Raw genomic sequence first — 21,481 nt, 5'->3', positions numbered from 1 at the left:
AAAAAAAAAATCAGTAAATGGCGTGCGGGTAAACCAATTTTTTTTTTGGACATAGATTCAACGTACATTAATTAATTTAAAAAAGGTTTACAAAATGCTCCATCCGTTTATTTAAGAGATACACTTGGCCGAACACGGGTATTAAGAAAAAGAATTGAATAAAATAAAGTAATAAAATAAGCGGGGTTGAATAAATATTTTAATAAATAAAACAAGTAAGGACCATGTGATTTTAGGGGGTGGGGGGTGGGATGTAGATAAATTATTTAATTAGATGGTGGAGTTAATAAGTTATTAAAAATGACAAGTGTATCTTAAATAAATATGACCGAAAAAGACAAATGTATCTTTTAAATAAATACAGAGGGAGTACATCAACAATAAACTTAAAAAAACACAAACTAGTAGGTTTATTAAAGACAGAGGGAGACAATTGAGAAAATAAAACTAATTAAATGATTATGTCATACAAAAATTTAATTAGGTTGGGAAATTTTATAGTACCAAAATAATAATGGGTATATCTTTTTACCCAAAGTCTTATATGAGACTGTCCTCACCATCAACTGATAGTGAGACCAGTTCATACTTGCAAATTTAGGTATGTTATTTCTATAGTTTAGACATGTTACTTTTTTTATAATTTTAGAGGAGGTACTTTTTTTAGTTTAGGTATGTTACTTCTATAGTTTATACATGTTACTTTTTTTATACGGAGTAGTTTTAGGGGAGATACCTTTTTAATTTAGGTATGTTACTTCTATAGTTTAGACATGTTACTTTTTTTTTATATAATTTTAGAGGAGGTACTTTTTTAGTTTAGGTATGTTACTTCTATAGTTTGGATCTGTTACTTTTTTTTAATTTTAAGGGAGGTACGCTATTGATTTCGCGCTCGTCACACCATCAAGTTGATGGTGTGAGACACGCTGATCTTTTTATAAATGTATAAACAATACTTATCAGATGATACATTTGATTATTGTATTATTGGTGGAATTTAGGATCTAGGGATAGGAACAAAGTTGCGGCATATTTTTGGATTGATACAAAGATTATGGATGTACGACCGTCTATTATTTTATTTGACATGTTGTGGCATTAGATAAGATGACTGGCAAAACAGAATATTTTAACGGTTAACGTGTTTCTACAAAAACAACTGCGAATAAAAATAATATTATCGATTTTTTTTCATGAATTGGCCTTGATAATTAACGAATTGTACGAAATATATTTAACTTTTCATAAACACGGTTTTGGACGAATTTGACTTAGAGCCAAATTCGTCGAGGAGAGGTGCTAACAATCGAGATAAGCAAGATAATACTAGGATTACAAGAGCAAGATTGAAAGAATATGAGTACATTATTAAGCAAAATGATAGACATTGGTCCTGTTTGGCAATTGGCTGTTGGCTGTTGGCTGTCGGCTGTTTTAGTTGGCTGGTTTGACTGGCTGTTTGAGTTGGCTGCTTTTGTTGGCTGTTTGACTATTGATTGTTTAAAAACATGTTTGGTAAAATCAGTTGTTGGCTGTTGGCTATAACTATGTAAAATGACATTTAAGGACATTTTATGACTTTTATTCATTTTTAATAAATGTTATGTACGGAGTAGTACGTAATAACTAATATAAAGTACATAAATTATTAATTGAGTATTATTGTTACCGTTTATAAATTAATTTATACCAATTAAAAATATAATATATTAAGTATTTAATATTATCAATTATTATTTATTATTTATTATTATTAGTTATTAATTATTATTTAGTTATAAATTATAAATTATAATTATAAATTATAAATTATAAATTATAAATTATAAATTATAAATTATAAATTATAAATTATAAATTATAAATTATAAATTATAAATTATAAATTATAAATTATAAATTATAAATTATAAATTATAAATTATAAATTATAAATTATAAATTATAAATTATAAATTATAAATTATAAATTATAAATTATAAATTATAAATTATAAATTATAAATTATAAATTATAAATTATAAATTATAAATTATAAATTATAAATTATAAATTATAAATTATAAATTATAAATTATAAATTATAAATTATAAATTATAAATTATAAATTATAAATTATAAATTATAAATTATAAATTATAAATTATAAATTATAAATCATAAATTATAAATTATAAATTATTAATTATTAATTACTAATTATTAATTATAATTATTAATATTGTTAACTATAAATTAGTAACTATAAATTATAAATTATAATATTTATAATTTATAATTTATAATTTATAAATTATAAATTATAAATTATAAATTATAAATTATTAATTATTAATTATAAATTATAAATTATAAATTATAAATTATAAATTATAAATTATAAATTATAAATTATAAATTATAAATTATTAATTATTAATTATTAATTATTAATTATTAATTATTAATTATTAATTATTAATTATTAATTATTAATTATTAATTATTAATTATTAATTATTAATTATTAATTATTAATTATTAATTATTAATTATTAATTATTAATTATTAATTATTAATTATTAATTATTAATTATTAATTATTAATTATTAATTATTAATTATTAATTATTAATTAATAATTATTAATTATTAATTATTAATTACTACCTCCGTTCCTAAATGATCTTTACGGTTACTATTTGCACGGTAATTAAGGAATTTTGGTGAACATGTGATGGTGGGGTAACAAATGGAAAATGAGTGGCTATAAATTGTCCAACAATGTGAGTGGGTGAAAACTAATATTAAAGTATTGTGAGTGGGTAAGTTATGGTGGGCCAAATAAGAGTAAAAATGGAATAAAGTAGGAGTGTAAAGAACTTTCAGGAACGGACTAAAACGGAAAGCGTAAAGAACTTTTAGGAACGGAGGTAGTATTAATTATTAATTATTAATTATTAATTATTAATTATTAATTATTAATTAAGTAGTGAAAAATAAGGATAAGAAAGTAATTTAAGTAGTGAAAAGCCAAAAGCCAATCCTAAAAAGCTAGTAACACTAGCTTTTCATTTTTGGCGGAAAAGCTGGCTTTTCAGCCAACCAACAAGCCAGTTACCAAACACATTTTTTGGCTGTTTGACCACATTAAAAAGCCAAAAGCCAAAAGCCAATGAAAAAGCCAGTAAAAAGCTGGTTACCAAACAGGGCATTATTGAAAAGCATTTACAGACGTAAATTTATACATCTTTCCTTAATTTGTAACGTAAATGGTGATTTACTCATCGCTTAATGGCTTGACTCCATGATTTCAGCCATGTTATTTAGTGTGTGTAACCGTAGCCCCTCTCATAGCTGTTGCTTTGATGGACGAGTCTAACGCTGCTTTTGCTTGGTTGGTTGCCACACACTCTCCAGGTAGGCTTGTCATGCCACGTCATGAAGAGAATTTTTTTCCCCCAAACAATTGTCCCCAAACCCATTTTCGAATTCTCCCGGAAAGTTCAAGAGGAAAAAATGGGTTTAATTTTGAAAAGGGGAGGAAATAAACCTCATGTATTCTGATTTGACCGGTGAGATGTAAATATGTAATGATGATCTTCGAAAAACCAACCGCCTTCCACTCTTAATAAATTCATAGGGAGGCCACACTACTACAAAAATGGGCAAAGAGACCCATCTAAAATGGCTTAAGAGACCTCTTCAGGAGGGGTCTCTATCTAAGAGGATTCAAAGAGACCCTCTCATCTAGAGGGGGTCTTTTTGTAAGGAGCAAGAGACCCATTAGGTAAGAAATGAGGTCTTTTATGTAAATCATATGAAAGATGGTTTAGAAGGGGAAGAGACCCGTTATTAGAGATAAGAGGTCTGTTTGTAAATAAATTGAGACCTCATATACAAGATAGGAGGTCTCTTTAAATATTTTATTTTTTAACTTATACAACAAATTCATACCACATATTTAAGATAGGAGGTCCCTTTGATATTTGATAGTATTTTTAATATTTTTTTATTTATTAAACCCGACAAAGACTATTGCAATTAATTATTTTAAAAATAAAATGAACATAAATATTCGCCCAAAAAAATAGCATTAAAAAGAACAAATAATAATTCATACTATTAAAAAAGTCTCACATTACACCAATTGTATTCTCCAAAAACAAAATAAAATAATGCTCTAAAGTCTAGACAACTATGACAAGTTTATATAAGTAATAAAAATTACAATAATACGGAGTACTTATTAGCGATCTGGGCACAAGCACCTTGGGTAAAAACAAAAAACTTTGACAATAAAGAGCAGCGCATCTTCTGTAGGAACATATAGATGCATAAAGCGGAATTTCAGGAAACAATTTCCTAACATCTATCACAGGATCTCATGCATAACAATAGTATAGATCAGATTAAGTCGAAAGAATAATCACCTTTGAAGCGTGTTCTCCCGTTCGTATGCAAGCTTCGAAGATCTTAGAGCCCCACTTGTTGCTCCTCTACTCAGTCCACAAGCACGAATTGAATCCCACGTATGCTAGTACGGAAGAGAACGATCCCAATCTGTCTCTTGCTTTGTTTGGGATGTACGGCGTTTAGAGAATTAGAATTAGGGTTTTTGTGTTTTTCTTTTTGTCAGATATTGAATGAACGTTATTTCTAAATCCCTGACATTATAACTATTATAATGTGAGAGTTTTAGGTTAATACAAAACCAAAGCCCAACATTCTTCCCTTAACAGACCGGTTGCCATCGGGCCTTTTGGGCCCATTCCAATTAATGCTTATATGTGTGACCTTATAGGATTAATATATTTTAGTTGTAGGTCCAATCAATATTGTCCTGCTAATCACATTTATTCTCTAGCAAGCAAATATGATTACTAAAATAATTAACTTATTATCTTCATAATTAATTCCTATTTATATTTAGTAATTGCCGGAAATGTCTAAGGACATAATTCCTTCAATCTCCCACTTGTCCGAAGACAAGAACGCAATGCTAAATTCCTTAAGTCTCTTAATGCCAAAATTTGATAACACACTGTTATTCTCAAATTCTAGTTTCTTGATCGCCGAGTTCGAACTGTTCAAATAAAGATTAACTTTTAATCCCATTCCGCATGGCCATGCAATTTTCAGTTCTCGCTCATCAAGAGGCCCAGACACCATTCCTATCAAATAGGAGGACTTATTCACTCTTGTATGACCATAACTCCCACTCAATTCTTAGCCCACCTGATCACTGCCTTTATAACCTCCTTTTACGGCGCGGCGTTTAACAGCGTCAAAGTTAAACTAATTGTCTCGTGGTTATTAAGAATTACTCATGTCTAAGGAATCCACTAAATATAGAAGTTTGATTCTACTTTTAGAATCTAGTTAGGTCAAGTCACAATGCATCAAGTATACATCCATATAATCAATTAGACATCCCTATGTCTCCATAGCCCATGGAACTGCACTATCAATTAATTACATGCTAGTCTTCACATAAATCACTTATGTCCAATTTAGTGATTTAGACTAGGGACTTAATAAGTTGTGATTTCAGTTCACTTTATAGGGTTCCATTATCAAAACGTTTTCGATAATCCTATTTGAAAACACAAGTTATTTGGACATTTTATTTAATGCTAAACCAAACAATTAAATAAGAATGAACTTTTATTGATAAACATTCAAAGCATAATAAATGTCTTTACAATTGTAAACATAAAGTAAACAAACTAAAGCCATTCTCCCATATGCCTAAGCCCCATAGACCTAGTATGACTCTCATGCTTAGGTTGAGCAAGCGGTTTAGTCAGAGGATCAGCCACGTTATCCTCAGTATGAACCTTGCTTACTTTCACATCCCGTCTTTCAACGATCTCTCGAATGAGATGGAATCTCCTGAGCACATGTTTGGATTTTTGGTGCGATCTGGGTTCCTTGGACTGGGAAATGGCACCATTGTTGTCACAGTACAACTCAATGCCATTTTCAATGCTAGGAACTACACCAAGTTCACTAATGAACTTTTTGATCCAAACAGCTTCTTTTGCTGCATCACTTGCTGCAATATACTCAGCCTCTGTTATAGAATCTGCGATGGTACTCTGCTTAGAACTCTTCCAGCTCACAGCCCCTCCATTGAGACAAAATATGAAACCAGATTGTGATCGAAAATCATCTTTGTCACTTTGGAAGCTTGCATCGGTGTATCCAGTGGCAACCAACTCATTATCTCCACCATAGACCAAGAAATCATCCTTAGTCCTTCTTAAGTACTTAAGGATATTCTTTGCTGCCATCCAGTGCGCCTCTCCTGGGTTTGACTGGTACCTGCTGCACATACTCAAAGCATATGCAACATCCGGTCGAGTGCATACCATGGCATACATAATGGACCCTACTGCAGAGGCATAAGGAACATTACTCATGCGCTTGACCTCATCAGGTGTCGAAGGACACTGAGTCTTGCCAAGTGAAATGCCATGTTGCATGGGAATGAAACCTCTTTTGGAGTTTTCCAGCTTGAACCTTGCAAGAACCTTATCAATATAAGTCTCTTGGCTAAGTCCAATCAGCCTTTTGGATCTATCTCTATGGATCCTTATTCCCAAGATGTATTCAGCTTCTCCTAGGTCTTTCATGGAAAAACAACTTTTAAGCCATTCCTTGACTGACTCAAGCATGGTCTTGTCGTTTCCTATGAGAAGTATGTCATCCACATACAAGACTAGGAAAGAAATACTACTCCCACTCAACTTCTTGTATATACAAGATTCCTCTTCATTTCTGAGGAAGCCAAAAGATTTGACTGCCTCATCAAATCTGAGGTTCCAACTCCGGGATGCTTGCTTAAGCCCATAAATGGACTTCTTAAGCTTGCAAACTTTTCTTGGACTGTTTGGATCTTCAAAACCTTGTGGTTGTGTCATGTACACATCCTCTTTCAAGAACCCATTCAAGAAGGCGGTTTTAACGTCCATCTGCCAGATCTCATAGTCATGAAAGGCAGCAATCGCAAGAATTATCCTAATGGATTTCAGCATGGCTACTGGTGAGAAGGTTTCATCATAGTCAATACCATGAATTTGTCTAAAACCTTTTGCCACTAGTCTTGCCTTAAAGACATCAATGTTTCCATCTTTGTCCTTTTTCAGTTTGAAAATCCATTTGCAACCTATGGGTTTAACCCCATCAGGCAAAGCAACCAAGTCCCATACTTGATTTTCAAACATCGAATCCATTTCGGATCTCATGGCTTCAAGCCATTTCTCGGAGTCTTGACTCGTCAAAGCATTTGTGTAGCTAGTAGGTTCCTCATGTTCTAAAATATCTATTTCAGAACTTTCAGTCAAAAGGAAATCAATATATCTCTTTGACGGAATGACAGTCCTACTAGACCTACGTTGGGGAACAACAGGAGAAGTTTCCACCTCATTAGGTTGAGGGACTTCGCATGGATTATCTCCAAGTGGGACGGTAGAAGGCGCATGAATGGAATGCATCGCCTCCTGAGCATTTTCATGCTGGGTCGTCTCTGACGAGGTGTGAACCTCATCCATTTGTTGCTCATCTCGAATTTCTTCGAGATATACATTACTCCCACTTGTTTTTCTGGAAATAAACTCCTTTTCCAGAAAGACACCATCACGAGCAACAAACACTTTGTTTTCGCTTTGGTTGTAGAAGTAGTATCCCTTAGTCTGTTTTGGGTAACCCACAAAAAGACACTTATCGGACTTGGGTGAAAGCTTATCAGAAAGTAAACGTTTTACATAAACTTCACAACCCCATGTCCTTAGAAAAGACAATTTTGGAACTTTTCCAGTCCACATCTCATATGGCGTCTTTTCTACTGCTTTGGACGGAGCTCTGTTGAGTGTGAATGCCGCTGTTTCAAGCGCAAATCCCCAAAATGAGGCAGGAAGGTTAGCAAGACTCATCATGGACCGAACCATATCTAATAAAGTTCGATTCCTTCTTTCGGAAACCCCATTCAACTGTGGTGTCCCTGGTGGAGTCAATTGCGAAAGTATTCCACAATCTTTCAAATGATCACCAAACTCTTGAGATAAATATTCACCATTACGATCGGATCGCAATGCTTTAATTTTCTTTCCAAGTTGGTTTTGTACTTCATTTTGGAATTCCTTGAACTTTTCAAAGGATTCCGACTTATGTCGCATGAGGTAAACATATCCAAATCTGCTCACATCATCAGTAAAAGTAATGAAATACCCGTACCCTCCCCTAGCCAAAGTACTCATAGGTCCGCACACATCAGTATGTATGAGGGCTAAAAGATCATTGGCCCTTTCACTTGAGCCTGTGAAAGGAGATTTTGTCATTTTCCCCATTAAGCAAAAATCACATACTTCAAATGATTCAAAATCAAATGATTTGAGAATTCCATCCTTATGAAGTTTCTCTATGCGCTTTGAGCTTATGTGGCCTAATCGACAATGCCATAGGTAAGTAGGGTTCAAATCATTTGGTTTGTGTTTCTTGTTTTCTATGTGATAGATATGGTTTTGTAAGTCTAGTACATACAAACCATTTGATAATTTAGCAGAGACATAGAACATACCATTCAAATATGCTAAACAACAATTATTCATAATTTGAAATGAAAAACCTTCCGAATCCAAAATCGGAATAGAAATTATGTTCTTGGTAATAACTGGAACGTAATAACAATTATAAAGTTCTAATATTAAACCAGAAGGCAAGCGTAAACTATAATCTCCTACAGCTAAAGCAGCAACTCTTGCTCCATTGCCTACTCGGAGATCCACTTCGCCTTTGCTCAAGCTCCTACTTCTTTTTAGTCCCTGCACATTACCAATAATGTGAGATCCACAAGCGGTATCAAATAGCCAAGAAGCAGTTGTAGCTAAATTAACTTCTATGACATAGATACCTGAAGTTAAAGCACCAGTCTTCTTATCCTCCAGATATTTGGGGCAGTTCCTCTTCCAATGACCAATCTTGTGGCAGTGGTAGCACTCATGTTGAGCAGCTACCTTAGCCTTGGGAGTGGCCTTTGGCTTGGTTGAAGAGTTCTCATTGGCAACTACCTTGCCCTTGTTCTTCTTCATGGGAGCCCCTTTCTTCTTGAACTGCTTACCTTTACTAACCATTAGAACATCCTTATGTTTAGGTTTACTTGGTAAGTTTCTCTCAGCCTGAATTAGTGAACCATGCAACTCTTGCAGGGTAGCCTCCCCTCCTTGCATGTAGAAGTTCAACTTAAAGTTATGAAAATCTTCAGGCAAGGATCTGATGACTATGTCAGTTGCCAGGTCCTTAGGATAAGGGAAACCCAATTTCTCCATGGTCTGAAAATGTCCAATCAAATCGAACACATGCGGACCAACGGGCTTCCCCTCTTCCAACTTGGAATCCAGAAGTTTGCAGTTTGCTTCAAATCTCTCCAATCTAGCATTTTTCTGAAACAAAGTTTTCAGTTGCTGGATTATGCTGTAGGCATCCAGACCATCAAAACGTTTTTGATACTCTTGTTCCATGCAAGCAAGCATCAAGCATGTTACTTGCAAGGAGTTATCCTCTGGAGTTTGTCTAGCTCGCTTTTGAGCTGCAGTAGCATTTTCTGGCAAGGGTTCAGGGAGAGGATTGTCAAGAACACTTTCTTTTCCTTCCGCTCTGAGAACAATTCTCACAGCCATTTGCCATTGTAGGAAGTTGGTAGCATTCAGTTTGTCTTTTTCAATTAGAGGGCGCAAGTTAAAAGAAGAGTTGTTTGCACCAGACATGATAACTACACTAAAAAGTAAAGCAAGATTCAATATAATGTTTATCAAAAGTAGCAATTAAACAAATTCAATTCACTACTACCCTTTATTCAAAATTAGAAGTCCCCATTGAATAAAGAATTAACCAAGATCCCCTCCCACTACAATGAAACGGACTTTGGCCCTGCTACTTTAATTTATAGTATTCGAGGTAAGTAAACATTTTACTAATTATAACTGATTATAACTCTTGGTAGACAGGTTAACAACTCTTTGTATTTTCCTATCTCTTAGCTTCAAAACCCAAAACTTTGTCTTTTGATAGTTTTGTTGAGTTAAACCAAACATTAACATGTAAGTTTCAAAAAACCTACCCTACTATCCCCGGAATTATAAGCAACACCCTGCTTTGGCAGAGCCTATTACTCATGATCTAAGGCTTTATAGGTGTTGTATGGAAAAGCACTTAAACTCAATATTATTTTGGGACCTAAGTTTACTATGTTGGTTAATTAAAAGTGAACACATTGCTTTAAATAACCACATACATAAACTCAATAAGCATTTTAAGGCAATATAAAATGCATAAAAATAAATGTGATCCTAGTATGGCCCCTAAAAAATAAGCTCAAATCTTCTTGGGTTCCTGTTCATCTTTCTTGGATCTCCATCCTTGAATTTTTGATTGAACCTTCTTACTTCATCGAACTCATAATACGAACTTTAATTATAATCTAATTTAAACTTTTAAATTAAATTACAACAATACAGAACGATGCGCAGATCGTATTTCAAAATTTACAAGAATACAAAACGATACGCAGATCGTATTTTCTATCCTATTTTGGGCCATACTAGTCACTTGCCTGTAACAAAATATCATAATATTCCATACACGCATATAATATTAAAATATATTAGACAAAAATTATTTACTTATTAACTATTAATAAGCAAATAACATTTCCAAAATAACACTAAAAAACTTAAACAATTTAAGTTTAACGTTATTTGGGAAACTTTATTATTTTAATTCAATTACTATTTAAATATGGCTAGAATAATCTTATTAATCAAAAATTTGCATTTGAAAGGAAATTTATGGATTTATGCTCAACATTGAAAATATGTTTTTCAAAAAAAAATATTTTCAAGTTACTCAAAATATATTTTGGAAATTATTTTTAATTTAGAAGAACTAAACCCAAGTTAATTTCCAACTCTTCTTATCAATTTCAATTAATAAATGAGAATCGAACCAAAACACCAAATTTCCAAAACCTTCAACCCAGACTATTTCCCAAAACCTTTTGGAAAACAATCTTTAATTTGAGAAAATTTCTAACTTTTCCAAAAAATTAGGAGATCTTATTTCCAATTTTTAATTCCCTTTTCCCGCCGGAACGCCGCCCTAATTATCCTCCACCGTGGCTCCACCTTTGCGGGTGGTGGCCACCCAGCCATGGAGGTTGTTATTTTAATTTGGGTAACAATTACCTAAATTAAATTAATCTTTATTCAACTTTTGTTAAAGATTAACAATTTAATTAGGGTTTAATTATCCGAAAATAATGGCAAAAAAATTTGAATAAATTAACAATCCTTAAACTGAATTTTAGGGTTGTTAGAAGTTAGATTTCAATTTAAACTCTTTATTAAAATTAAATCTAACAAGAATTCAAAATTTAAGGCATAATTATCTCATTTTATTCAAATAATTCAAGAAAATAACAATTATAATCCGAAAAATTCGAATTAAATTACCAGGAAGATCTATTGAATTTTCTTAACAAATAAAATCAAAAATTTTAATTGTTATCCTTAAATTTTATGATTAATCGAATTAAACATAAAAATTAACCAAATTCAATAATTAATATACAAAAATTCCGAAAATTAGTTAAAAAATTACCAAAAAATTTCGGCTATTGTATAAATATTAGGGGATAATCAGTAGATTTATTTAACAAATTAAAAATCAAATCTTTAATTGTTAACAAATTATTTCCATGATTAATCTTATTAACCATTAAATAATTTAAAATCTGACGAATTTAATTTTAAAAAATCCGAAAATTTTATGAGATATTAACAGTTAATTTCGACCCTGTGATAAAAATTTCGGAATTTTATAAATTTATTTTGAGCAAAAATTAATTAAATCACGATTTAATGATTCCAATCAATTAATATCATATATTAATTTTGCAAATTCAAGCCGTAAATAAATCTTCCCTTAATTGAATCAAAATAATAATGTTGCATACAATCATGATCATAAAATATTATGCAAGAGGCTAAAACTGATACCACTGTAGGAACATATAGATGCATAAAGCGGAATTTCAGGAAACAATTTCCTAACATCTATCACAGGATCTCATGCATAACAATAGTATAGATCAGATTAAGTCGAAAGAATAATCACCTTTGAAGCGTGTTCTCCCGTTCGTATGCAAGCTTCGAAGATCTTAGAGCCCCACTTGTTGCTCCTCTACTCAGTCCACAAGCACGAATTGAATCCCACGTATGCTAGTACGGAAGAGAACGATCCCAATCTGTCTCTTGCTTTGTTTGGGATGTACGGCGTTTAGAGAATTAGAATTAGGGTTTTTGTGTTTTTCTTTTTGTCAGATATTGAATGAACGTTATTTCTAAATCCCTGACATTATAACTATTATAATGTGAGAGTTTTAGGTTAACACAAAACCAAAGCCCAACATTCTTCCCTTAACAGACCGGTTGCCATCGGGCCTTTTGGGCCCATTCCAATTAATGCTTATATGTGTGACCTTATAGGATTAATATATTTTAGTTGTAGGTCCAATCAATATTGTCCTGCTAATCACATTTATTCTCTAGCAAGCAAATATGATTACTAAAATAATTAACTTATTATCTTCATAATTAATTCCTATTTATATTTAGTAATTGCCGGAAATGTCTAAGGACATAATTCCTTCATCTTCAACTTTAATATCACACAAGTGCTCAGCAACAACCATAAGACCAAAAGGGGACGAGCGAGCACTTAAGGGATCATTTATCTCATCATCTGACCGTAAACAAGAGCACACTTGCTACGATTGAAGGAAATAATGCCCAAATATATATTTTCCCTAATATATGTGACTTTAAATCCAGATGGGAGTATTGTATAGTAAAATTCTATGTCAAAAAGTTCTGATAGAACATAGTGAACAAGAAGTTTTGTCCTTAATTGTGGAATAGTATAGAGTCAGATGACTTGTTAAATATGCTTGCTTTGAGTCGGATTTACTGTTTTCTTTGCGTTGTTGTCATGAATTAGCAATTGTGAAATGTGTGCCTTTTTGGTAATTGGGGAAATGAGACATCATGTGGATAGTGCATGTTTTTAGGATTGGAAATGAGCATGTTAAGCAATTGATTGGGTAGATGCGGTTGTTGTTACCTTTGAAAGGTGTTTTGTTGTGTTTATGGTATTTTGAACTATTGGTATTCATCTTTTGCTAAGATATGCGGGTTTTCTGAACTATTGCCAATCTCTTGTTGATGTAAACTACACTTGTTTTGAACCAGCAGATCTTCCTATTGCTAGGAAGGCCTTACTTCACTGTAGATTCTGCCTTTTATATAAGTAATGTGTATTGAATAATATTTCTTAACCTTCGTATTGAATAAAATATCTTTATAGGTGGTGGTTTCTCCTGCATATCTCATTCTTTTACTCTCTTAAGGACAGTCATCGTTGTTCCATACCCTTGAATGTTTATGGCCTTGCAGGTTTCAGATTTGGGAAATTGTTGGACTTGAGATTTCAGTTTACCCGGAAGGATTTTTTCTCATCACAGACCGCCAGACATGTAACACTCTGATCTGCAGGTATTATTATTCACTATTCAGGAATTTGGATGACCTAAGTAAAGTGAGAAAGAAAACTTACAAAATGCATTACTGCAAATAATTCGATAATTGTTTCCTTCATTTAGTATGGTCTCGGTGTGCTGCATTCTGACCTAAGTTCTGCAATTGATATATCATTTTTATGTAATCTAAATGAAAGCCAAAAGAACCAAACATTATGTCTTACATGGTACAGGAAATTGAGGCATTTTCTTGTGCGTCATTAATAACTCTTTTCCCCTATATAAAATTCATAGAAACTCTTAGAAATTAGTAAATCAAACATATGACTAACAACATTAATTTATTGTAACTATTTATTAACTATCTTAGAGAGTATATGTAAGATTTTTGTTTTTTCGGCTTTAAGTTAAATGAGGCAGTCTAATAACAATGTAATATCGATGTATATATAAAGTGAGATATTTAGATTATTTATCTTGAAATTACAATATAGATGATCTTAGAAGCAATTATGCACCTCATCAGTGTATCAAGGTGGAGATTCTTATTATAGCCCCGCCAGGCCCGACCCTACTTCCAGTCCAATGAGAATCAGGAGCCCATATCCTGTGAACCAAGCCCCTGCGCCAAGTCCTATGGGGATTAGGAGCCATATCCAGTGCACCAAGGTATCCCTGGAGTCCAGAATACATTTTCTGTTTATTTGAATGATTATTCTTAATGCAGGGGACAATTTTAGAGTTTTCGAGTTCACTTATAACTAGCTTAAATGTGCAGGTAGTCCCAACTTCAGTATTCCACCTGTGATTAATTTTAGATCTGATGTGAGGACGAGTTGTGTGTTTCTTAATCGATTTATGTATCCTTGATGTTGAATATGTTGTGTGGTGTTTGTCTTTATCGGAATAATCACTACTTTTGCCTTCTACTTTGTTTGGAAGCCCATAACTGTTACGAGTTAATGGTGTTTTCTTTGTTTGATGTAAGCTGAGTTTGAATTTATTTCTGATTTTTTCTTGAGTTTTGGTGGACATTCTGGCCTTTTCCATTAGTGTACTTCTGCATATGCTTTGGCACATGAGTTGCTTGACATGATAATATGTATTTTAAAATGCACATTAGTTCATAAAAGTCCATATGTGTGTGTGTGGGGATCTGATCCAGAGAAACCTGAATGGTTTTTGGGATACATGGTCCCGTCTGCGGATTAGGTAAAAAGTATTTGAGTAGCTATAGTTTGAATAACAGTACTGTTTTACACATGCACTAGACTACAGTTAGCAACTTTGCTGACCACCCGTACTGATATTGACAGCTATCGAAGGACATCTAAGGATGTCTCATACTCCTGGTCCGAGAATATAATTGGGATGTATATATTTATTATTTGTTTCTCTTTTACAATTTTACTTGTATTTGGACTTGATACTATTTTTTGTGTCAATACAGGTTAAAGGCGAAGACCCAAATGAACTGTCAACATACTTGGTGTCATTTGACGAAGATGCTGCTCGTTACTTGGTATTGTCAACTTTCTTCCCTCAAACCAGTCCCTCTAAAACTGACAGATATAGGCACATAGCTGTGAGCTTTGCATTTGTTTGGGACATTGGTCATTTAAATGAAATAATCTCGTTGTCATTGCAGCCTCTTCCAACAAAATCTGGCACTAAAAAACAGGAGATCGTAGAAGAAAGGTCCCAGGAAGATGGAGATCAAGTTGTTCAACCAGGCGCTTCCTGTCAGAAGAAGGGAAACTACCATTGTCATCGAGAGGAAAGAATCAGTAGTATATATCTCTCTTGATAAAAAAACTTAACTAAAAATGAGGCCACTTATCTCTCTTGATAAAAAACTTAACTAAAAACGAGGCCCCTCCAGTATCATCGATCAAAGTGAAGCAAAGAGAAGCTGATATGTGATAACTTGCCTGGGAAACTAAGTTTAGCTGTTCAGTGCTTCTTGAAATACCCCAGTCTATGTTAAAAGTTAACATATATACTGATAGGTATTCCGATTATAAGTTAATATTCTAAGTTAATCGACCATGTATTATTGTAATATGAGTTCCACATATAAGTTCTAACATGATGGTTTCAGACCATGTTCTCCCGGAAATCTGACAATAATACTCGTTTGATTCCTGTTATGCATAACCTTATCAGTTATCATCACCTTTTTTCTCCCTCATTTTGTTCTAAGAGCGTTAATTACTCTGTAGTGTCTTTTTTCAGCTTTGTTATCTTTAGACGATTTTTTGTACTGTCCAGGTGTTCTTGTTCGTTGCTGGTAGGTTTTTAATCACAGAATGCTCAGTGCACTCGTGGTGTTGTGATGGAACTTCTGCAAAGACCCAATCCTAAACAGGGAATTTATGTAATAGATGTGAGTAACTATCTAGTAATGTTACATTCATAATACTTTTTCAATTACTCATCTAAAATCTGTTACAGTTTCATCTCGGTCAATCTCGATCTGTTGATTTTTTTTCCTTTGGCTGCATACAGGCTTTTTCTGTGGTAGCAGCAAGTCCACAAGCAAGTCACGTGAAGCTGAATGAACTCGGAGGTCAGTATTTAAATGCCTGAGAGGTAGCATAAGAAGTCTATAAATGGAAACTTGTTTGTTAATATCAGTAATATGTGGTCTGAACTGTAATGAAGTTTCACTTGTCAGCATCTAATCACCTCTACCATGCTCCCAGCAGTAAATATTATATTATTTTGTTGAATTTTGATACATGTTTATGGTGTTTTGGCCTTTTTTTTACCGTGCTATTGTAGTAAGAGGTTGATATTGAAACTTGAATCATGTTATTTACTTCTCCATCTGATTCTTGGTGATTTAAAATATGTCGCTTCTGATCAAATTTGCATGACCAGTGATTAGCACTTGAGCATATTCATTTGCAGCTTTCTTTTCTCAGGTGGACAACTAGGTTGCACTTCTCGGCTTTGTCGAGGCTCCTTTTCGTTGAATTAATTCAGCAAAATTAAAATATTGGTTTTCTCTAAACCCAAGGTAATCTTAGCGTGCTTTCCTATTTATCTTGTTGTTTATTTAAAGTGCTGTAAAAAGGCGTAAAATCTTTGACTGTTGGGCAATTGAGCTCAGACCAATAAACTTTGAGGAATTCAGTTTACCATACTTGAAAAATATTTCTAATTATGTGAAACATGCCCATCTAATTCTATGCTCGGATGCTTTTTGTTGTTTTAGTCGTTGGTGTTATCTTGTGCCTATCAAACTAATATACGGAGTAGTTGTTTTTTTGTTGAAGTAGAGATATTTCTGGAAGAAGTACGTGTGTTTTTGTTATTATAGTTTTGTCGATCATTTTTTTACTATGCTGTAGCTTTTAGCCAAACTTTACTAATTATACATTATTTTGTTGAAGTACAGATATTTTCTCTTAACCCGTACACTCAAGAGGAGATCGATGATGTTCGAGAAAAATGGAGCAGATATTTTTTAGTAGTTGTTTGTAATCATTTTCTAGTTTCCAGAGATAGAAAACTATAAAAAATTGTAGGTTAATAATTTGGGATACATTATTTATACTTGTTGAACCAACTTTCTTGTTTGAATTAATAAAAAATTCTTTTGCAATTCTGCAACTCTCTATTTATGTATATTGTGATTTTATTATTTATTTTATTACGTACGTAGAAATAATTTAATTTAGTGAGAACAAAAAAAACAAAAAACATATATAACACTTTAGGTGTCGCCTAATATAATTAAATGCGACTCCTAATGGTTAATTAATTTTTCTTTTAAATAAAAGAATACTTTTCGTGTCGCCGGTATAATAGGCGACTCAAAATGGGTGAAAAAATTTAAAAAATAATTCGGAAAATATTTTTAGTGTCGCCTGTAAACTTAAGAGGCGACTATAAAGGTAATTAGTTTAATAAAAATAATTTTGCAAAACATCTTTTCGTGTCGCCTATTAGTATGTTAGGCGACTTGATTATTAATAAATTTAATAAAAATTTCCGGAAAATATTTTTTCGTGTTACCTATAAACTTTAGAGGCGATTCGTGTAACTAAAAAATATATAAAAATAATTCCGGAAAATATATTTCGTGTCGCCTATAAAGATTAGAGGCGACACTAAAGGTTAATTAATTCTTCTAAAATAATTAAAAAGCACCTTTCGTGTCGCCTCTTAGTATAATAGGCGACTCTGAATGATTAATTAATTAAATAAACTTTTTGAAAAATATATCTTTAGTGTCGCCTCTTCCATAATAGGCCACTTGTATAATAGTATTCGTGTCGCCTCAAAAGGGCGACTCCAAAACACTAAATACTTTTAGAGTCCCTAGCTTCAGAGTCGCCCCATAGGCGACCCTAAAGGCAATTTAGAGGCGACTCGCAAAGGTATTTTTGTAGTAGTGGACTATACAATTTCATCCTAAGTGGCAAAGTACACCCTTATTTTCCCCATAAATATTGATTATTATTGAACCAGTTGTTTATATTTGGCTTATTCTAGCCTAAGCTATATATCAATGGAGACAAATAATTCACCAATTTCTTTAAGCAAACAGAAGAGTATCTATCGTAGTTTCGTGGCTTCATTTCATCAGCATTATCCACCTGAATTTTTGCGTAAGGTACATAAATATATCATATAAGCTAGGAAGTAGTGTTAATTACTAAAGTCCTTAGATTTTATTTCCTTAATTTGTGTATCTGAAGTTAATTTGCTCTACGCAAAAATAGTTGTTAGCTGAAGTGATAGCAACATACATGATGGTGTTTGTGTCATGCGGAGTGGCTTCCATAAGCGCGACTGATTATCATAAGATCTCAAAGCTTGGAGCTTCCCTTGCTGGAGGAATGATTGTAATGGTGATGATCTACGCAGTTGGTCATGTTTCTGGTGCACACATGAACCCGGCCATTACTATAGCATTCGCTGCCACCAGACACTTCCCTTGGAAGCAGGTATTATTTATGCCATGTTCTTTAGAGCTAGATAAACCGAACTCAATTGAACTGAACTGAATTGAAATAAACTGAACTGAATTGAAATAAACTGAATTGAATTGAAACCTAGTCTCGTCTACCACACTTATGAGTTATGAGTCCTTACTAATTGGGACAAAGACTACATAATGCATAATAAAGCAGTTGTTAAATATATATAATATTTTTTCTTGGGGTTTAACCAACATAATATTGTTTGCGGTAACTTTTGTGTAAGACCGCCTTACCGGAAAGACCATTTTGGTTGCTTTACTAATTGGTTTAATTTCTTAACTAATTGGTTACATTACTTAATTAATTGATTCAATTGCTTAACTAATTAATTTCTTTGCTTAACTAATTGATTTCAGTGCTTAACTAATTAGTTCAAGTGCTTAACTAATTGGTTCCATTGCTTAACTTATATGATATCAATGTGGTCTTTTGTGTAAGACCGTCTTATAGAAGAGTTTGTAAATTGTTCGGGACCCCAAAATTTTGTGGTCCGGTGTTGTAGGTCCGACTGGACCTCCCTTTAGCCGGCCCTGATTGAACTGAATGCATCTGAACTGAATTGAACTGAATTGAATTGAACTTAATGCTCCTGAACTGAACTAAATTTTCAGATAAGTAAAAAAACAGGGTCTTATTTTGGTATGTTAATGCTAACGAGTTTATATGTACTTTGGAAATGATAAAAAAAAATCGCAAATTATTAATCGAGAATCCATATTATTATTATTATTATTGTTATTATTATTATATACTACGACTTCTAATAGACCATTCATTTCCTTATAAAAATCGAGACTTTCCTTATAAAAATGGATACAAGTCCTTTAATTTCCTCATAAGATTGATGCAGTAGACACAATTAGCTATTTCGAAACGTTTGTTGTGTGAGCGCTCAGAGACACCTAAAGTATTGTTTACGGAGTAGTAAATATAAACTTATTTTGAATAACTCAAGCGTATATTCAGACTCTGAATTTCAGAGTAGTTGATTAGAAACTTTATCGATTTAAGACTATCCAAAGACGTACTAGTTTTCGATCGAGTGTTAATTCAGCTGAAGAATTTGTGGCATTATAACATTGTTGGTCTACCAAAGATTGTATGGTGTTGCATGAAAGAAGTAGCCACAAGATCGATAATGGGAGAATATATATTCAAACGACGTGATAGCTAATTAAATGCATAGTACGTAGTAAAAGATAGAGTTGTATCTAAACCATATATTTTAAAATTCATGGCTCATATTGATGAGAGAAAATAGAGGGGATTTTGGAAAGATAAATATATGAACCATTGATTTTTCATTAAATGGTTGATATGTTCAAACTCTACCTTGTAGAGTTATTTTAGAATTCTAGAGGATCCAAAACCATATTTAAGATGATGAGTAGGCCTTTTATGTGTGATTATGTATGACGGATATGTCAAATTATACGTAATAAATTGGTATCCTAAAATTAGGTGAATTTATTTATATAGATTATCCAGTTTGTGAGCCAAGTTATACACCAATTTATTACGCAATTCTAATATTCCCTTTCTCATTATTTCATGAAAGGCATTTCGATCTACAATTATGATTGAGAAAGGGTTGAATAATAACTACCAACTTATCTAACATAACACAAAACAATAATACTCAAGTTTATCTTATTGTTTGTTAAAACATAATAAAGTTTTATTGACATTTTAATAACCGGATTTTGTGTACATATACAGAATGAGGCACATACGTTAGTTAAGTTAAGTAGAGGGATAATTTGAACCTAAAGGTGCATAACTAACATGTTATGTGATTAGTCTATAATTCAATTAATTATTTATAGGTTCCTGCATATGTTATGGCGCATTTGACCGGAGCCATTTCAGCTGCATTCACGTTAAGATTGTTGTTACACCCCGTAAAATTGCTAGGAACGACTACTCCTTCTGGAACAACTCTTCAAGCTTTGATAATGGAGGTAGTTGTTACTTTCAGTATGATGTTCGTCACATCGGCTGTTGCAACCGACTCCAAATCTGTATGTTATCTTTTTTAAATAATTAATTAACTACTTAATATTATAGTTTATTTATAAGCTACCATATTAATCTATGATATTTCTTTTGTAGGTTGGGGAATTGGCTGGGATTGCAGTTGGATCTGCAGTTACCATCGGTTCAATGTTGGCCGGGTAAGCCACGCATTTTGTTAAGTTTTTGTTACTTTCTCGGTTTTATAAATATTGCAACATGTATGGAGTGAACATAATTAAAAAAATAAAATAATTCAATGTATGTTTAGTTTGATATATTGAATTGTTTTTAAAGGGTTTCGAAATCGAATTAATTATTTTTTAATTTGGTATGCGAGGTGGGTAATACACTTAGATCACTTCTTATGGATAATCATTATCGTTTATTTATTACCTCTCACAACCTCCAATCTAATACAGAGTAACAAGGAATTTTATTCTTTTTGTTTTATCGAACGTTCTATTACTTCATCCTTATGTACTAGGGTTCCAATTACTACTTGTTATTGAATTTTATTAGGAGTTATAAGGTCAGTTTTGGCAACTTTTACATCCCACACCCCCACTCCCCAATTTTTTATTTCCTACTACGTACTTCCACTATAATCATCAACCACTGTTTTTTTGGTAACTTTTACACACCACCTGCTTTTTTTCCACTACCTCATTTTCTTCATTATATATATACTTCTTAACATTCAACTAAGTTTTCTTAATATTTGTGCCGGTAAACTAAAGACGTACGGAAGAATATAATATATTTAAAAGTGTTTCTAACAAAGTCTATCAGCATGCCACATAGCGCTCTCATCATTTAATTTTACATATGCATGTTATTTCATGTCATCCATACATGTTTCAAAGATAGAAATATATATACTCCCTCCGTCCCA

The 21,481-nt window shown here is 32.6% G+C and overlaps 1 protein-coding gene across 4 annotated transcripts in view; it reads left to right on the top strand.

The window, feature by feature from the left end:
* The first annotated feature begins 18,002 nt into the window (after positions 1-18,002).
* LOC110804440 (aquaporin NIP2-1) overlaps positions 18,003-21,481 on the top strand; it is a 48,177-nt gene continuing 44,698 nt past the window's right edge. For 2 of the 4 annotated variants that reach the window (XR_008930237.1, XM_056839925.1), the window contains exons 1-4: positions 18,004-18,203; positions 18,313-18,537; positions 20,400-20,594; positions 20,686-20,747. Coding sequence is in view for 3 of the 4 variants with exons in the window: in XM_056839925.1 (XP_056695903.1) it covers positions 18,099-18,203; positions 18,313-18,537; positions 20,400-20,594; positions 20,686-20,747 (587 nt within the window). In the remaining variant the exon portion in view is untranslated. Of the gene's footprint in view, positions 18,204-18,312; positions 18,538-20,399; positions 20,595-20,685; positions 20,748-21,481 lie in introns of all 4 variants that reach the window. The other 2 variants (XM_056839951.1, XM_022010034.2) reach the window with 2 other exon arrangements.

Source organism: Spinacia oleracea, chromosome 1, assembly GCF_020520425.1.
Source record: "Spinacia oleracea cultivar Varoflay chromosome 1, BTI_SOV_V1, whole genome shotgun sequence".
NCBI lineage: Eukaryota > Viridiplantae > Streptophyta > Magnoliopsida > Caryophyllales > Amaranthaceae > Spinacia > Spinacia oleracea.
Note: the sequence above shows the minus strand (reverse complement) of the source record. Positions and strands in the feature narration are given on the sequence as shown.